Below are 4,552 nucleotides of genomic sequence, written 5' to 3'. Positions count from 1 at the left end.
GCTTAAGGTGATGTATTGATATTAGCTAGCTAGTCATCTTTTAGCTAACATTACCTGCATCCAGCAACTTTACATCTCAGACGGTTAGTTTGGGGAAAAACTGTGAAAAGTTCTTTGCGTTTTGCTGGTTTGCTGCCATGATTCTAACACCTGCGCAGCTCAGAACAGCAGCAGCTGGTCTCCTTCACTGCCCCACAGATATTTAAAGGCGGCTCGGAAAAACAGGTTACCACATGTTAACAAAAGATTAAACAGTTTTAACTGCTGATAAAAGAGACACAGGACACAGATATGGGAAGTGTGGAAACCCCTACTGTATCAAACTGACAGAGGAATAACAGAGAGTTGGCCGTTCTAAGGTAAAAACCCAACGCATACAGCGTTCAGGTTTTTTTTTTTTTCATCCAGACGGCTTCCCTCGCCCCCCCTGCAAAGGCACGGCGCCCCCCCTTAGGGGTCGCGCCCCACAGTTTGGGAACCTCTGCACTATAATCAATCACTATAATAATCATTCGTGTTTTTCACGTTCCAACCACCGGGGGCGCCAGATCGCAATTCAAAAATAACAGTTTTCATCTTTTTTTCCTTTAACCTACTTTCATCCGTCCTGTTCTCTGACTGTGTTGCCATGGAGACGGACAGTTTCAAGCTCTCCAGCATGTCCTTTCTAATAATTAACAATTATTTACCTGAGATTTATTAAAAGCAGAAAAACCAGTGTAACGGTGAAAGGTTCAGGACTGTTGGAAAGCATAATAAACAGATTTTGTTGATTTTTTTTTCCCCTTCTTGCTTAGCAGATTAACAAAGAGCCGATTGGCCAGCAGGTCCAACCGCGTCTGTTCCTCAGCTGGGAGCAAAGCCCCATGGGAAATGGCAAAATATTAAGACTTCAGGAAATTTGTGTTTTTCCAGTTTACTGTCGCAAAAAATTCAGTGAGAGGGTTGAAAAAACAAAACAAAAAAACCCCCAGAAGAACTGTTAAAATCAGTAAAACCCATCAGTTCTCTGAGTTCTGCTCCGGTTCTGGTCACCTTTCAGCAGCAGCGGGGTGAACGGGATCAGCGGGGGTCTCAGGCTGGTGATCAGGTCCCTGTAGGACTTGTGGTTCCTGGACGGGTCCTGCAGGAGAAGAAGGTCAAAGGTGAGCATCGTGTTTCTGAACCGGGTCGGTTCTGATCGGCACAGACCCAGGATCAGTGTGGGAAACTCACAGCGATGCTTTCGAACTGCTGGAACTGCTTCCTGAACTTCCCCGGAAGACCCTGAGAACATCAGAGGAGATTTCCTTATCAGAACCAAAGGATCTGGTTCTACAGACGGACTGGGTTTTACAGAACCGTCCGGTCTGTTCTGTTAAAAACCCGGCGGGTCGTACCTCCCAGGTGAGCCGCAGTCTGCTGACAGCCGGGTTGTCCAGACCCAGAACCACCGCCAGGAAGGACAGCAGGTCCTGCTGCTGTTTACAGCTGGAACAGAGCAGAACCGGGTCAGTTCACGACCGGAACAGCAGGAGGCAGCAGAGAGCTGCAGAGGAACGATGGCGTTCAGTTCAATTTAAATACTGATTATTGACCATTTAGCCCCGATACTGACCACAATATTTGATAAGTTCATCTGTGTATTAAGTCCATTGGAGACAGACAAAAAGAGGAAATTTGAAAATTTTCTAGAAAAAAACTCACAAATATCTTAATTTAAAAAGTAAAAAATGTGCCATATAAAACACCAAATTTTTCTTTAGAAAAAAAAAATGTATTAACTGTTGATTAGTCTCAGAAATTTTTGAGAAAAAAATAAAATTTTTAAGAAAAAAATTGACATTTCTGAGATTAAAATGTGGTAAATTTTCTAGAAAAAAATTTGTAAGTTTTTGACTTTGAAAAGTTGAAGATTTGCTAATAAAATGTCAAAATGTTTTGAGATTAATCTGAATTTTTTTGAAGAAAAAAAAACAAAAACAAACTTTTTTAACTTTTGGAAATTTTCTGAGTTTCAAAAGTTGAACATTTAACTTAAAAAAAAAATCAGAAATCACCAAATATTTTGTAGAAAATTTCTGAAATGAATCTCAAAATTAGTTTTTTTTTCCTCCTGCAAATTTTCAGCTTTTTATACTAATACATTTCTATGTTCGTTTCTTGCAGAAAGTTACTTTCACTGTTTCTTCTCGATCTACAATGGCACTAATACGTCTATGTGAATAAGATTTCCTTTTAAATCTAAAGAAAAATGTTTCTTGACCTATTTTTTTATTGAGGGAATAAATTCCAGTTGAAAATTATGATATTAGTCTCTGGGAATCATTTAATTACGCCTTCTTCTTTTTTTTTTTACCAAAAAAAGAAAAATATTTTAATTTGTTCTAGGAAAGGAAATAAAATGTCTACATTAATGATATGTTTTGTAGTTTGTGTGGACAGTAAACTCACAGCGCTGCGATCTTGATGAACTTGCGCAGCAGCTGGATCCTCTTCGGCAGCGATTGGCATTGCAGGATCTCCGTGGCGACCCAGTGCTGCACCTCGCTGCAGCGCTGCAGTACCAGCTCCAGGTTCAGGGGGCGCCAGCGGGACTGCTCGCCGTGAAATACGTAACAGATGAACTCCACCTGCAGGGGGCGATATGGGTTGGATGAAAAAGTTGCAGTTAGTCATTTTCAGATAATCATGTTTTTTATGATTTTTTTCACCAAATGTTTTTCTGACCTCGTGAACGCAGCTGAAAAGTTCCCAGTCGAACACCACCAGCTGATTGGCCACTTCCTCCGCCGACATGTCGTGAAGTTTGCTGTCGCCAGGCGTCCAGTGGATCTCCTCAGGAAGAGGAAGCTGCAGGAAGTGACGTCAGAATTAAAGGTGAAACAAAAACTCCAGACAGAAATCTGTCTTCACTGTAGACCTTTGAACCCAACGATAAGAGTCACTTATCAGTAGCTAGCTTTGGTTTTCCAAATCTGGGAACTAAAATAGACGTTCCCCAAGGTGTGGCATTTGGCCCCCTTTCTTTCTCCTCGTTCAAACCTACTCACTCTTTAAAAATTTTCTTCTTTTTTTTTTTTACATTTTTCTGAATTTCTGATGTTTCGTGATGAACTGATGGCGTTTATGGGGTTCATCACGACTATAACCCTTTTGAAATCGCTTAAATAGAATAAAAATTTAAATGTACTTTCTAGAAAAGGGACAGATCTTTCATTGAGTTAAAGTCTGGACTGGACTGGATTGTCTCTAAACTGGAATAGATTCTTTCTAAACTGGACTGGATTGATTGTTTTTACTCGAATGGATTGGTTCTTGACTGGACTGGATTGAGTGTAGACTGGAATGAATTCATTTTAAACTGTAATGGATTCATTTTAAACTGGAATGGATTCATTTTAAACTGGACTAGATTGTTTCTAAACTGGACTGGATTAATTTTAGACTGGAATGGATTCATTTTAAACTGGACTGGATTCATTTTAGACTGNCACATGAACATCTGCCTGTAACCACATGAACATCTGCCTGTAATCACATGAACATCTGCCTGTAATCACATGAACATCTGGCTGTAAATACATGAACATCTGGCTGTAAATACATGAACATCTGGCTGTAATCCTGTAACCACATGAACATGTGACAAATCGCATGAACAAATGTCTTTCCTTGTCCATTTCATTACATCTGTTTCTATGAAGCAAATTTATTTTAGTAATTTGAATTTTCATAATTTTATGGTTATTATTATGGAACCTCAGCTGGAGCTTAAATAACCTTTAAGCCAGAAAACATCCCAGTTAATCAGGATCAGTTTTTTTAGCCAAGCAGGACATTTAACAGTAAATTAGTGACTCCGTCACTTTTTACTGCTTCTAGTTAGTTTGGATTTCTGGATGAAGAATCTGGACCAGATGCAGAAGAAACAGAAGAGACTTAATTATACCAGAATGTAGTCAAAACTATTTTTAATCAATTAATTAAACTGTAATTTATCTTTGGTTAATCATTGTGTTTGGCTCAGTAGAGTTTTACTAATTATCTATTTGATTATTTTCACTAATTTATCCACAAATGTTTCAAATAATTAACTATTCTAAAGAACTAAATAATTTGTTTTTTAATATTTTTCTTTTTTTTTGCAAAATTGTTTTTTTTAAATTACGAGTCACATGACTGCGTCTCCTCCAGCATGAATGAAATAAAGTTATTATGTGTCTATTTACCAATAAAAACCCTGAATATTCAGAATGATGAGACTGAACTGCAAATTAAAAAATCACAAAATAATCGACTCACAGTTTCGGCGTTTGAAGTTTTCCAGCTCTGCTGTGACATCATCATCTACAATGAAAATACAGCAAATCTCTGTAACTTTTAACATTATAAATAATATTGAACTGAGCAAAACCAGCAAAATGTGTAAATATAGTGCAAAAATATGACATTTTGTTTTTTTTTGTACTGATGAATAAAATGTTACCAGATTCATAATCTGATTGTGACACGTTGTACAGATCTGGTTCATCTGAAAGAAAAGTCAGATTTCATTTTTTCACTGTTACAT

The 4,552-nt window shown here is 37.9% G+C and overlaps 1 protein-coding gene across 1 annotated transcript; it reads right to left on the bottom strand.

Annotated features, from left to right (window-relative positions):
• Window positions 1-973: 973 nt before the first annotated feature.
• Window positions 974-2,855, bottom strand: LOC103470812 (rap guanine nucleotide exchange factor-like 1). Its single transcript, XM_017306493.1, has 5 exons — window positions 2,710-2,855; window positions 2,434-2,612; window positions 1,380-1,470; window positions 1,216-1,266; window positions 974-1,123 (listed from the first exon to the last, which is right to left on the bottom strand). Exons 1-5 carry the CDS (start codon window positions 2,776-2,778, stop codon window positions 989-991), a joined length of 525 nt encoding a protein of 174 aa, XP_017161982.1. The 5' UTR covers window positions 2,779-2,855; the 3' UTR covers window positions 974-988.
• Window positions 2,856-4,552: the final 1,697 nt, after the last annotated feature.

The sequence above is a fragment of the Poecilia reticulata genome, linkage group LG9, assembly GCF_000633615.1.
Source record: "Poecilia reticulata strain Guanapo linkage group LG9, Guppy_female_1.0+MT, whole genome shotgun sequence".
NCBI lineage: Eukaryota > Metazoa > Chordata > Actinopteri > Cyprinodontiformes > Poeciliidae > Poecilia > Poecilia reticulata.
This window is presented reverse-complemented; position numbering and strand designations above follow the sequence as displayed.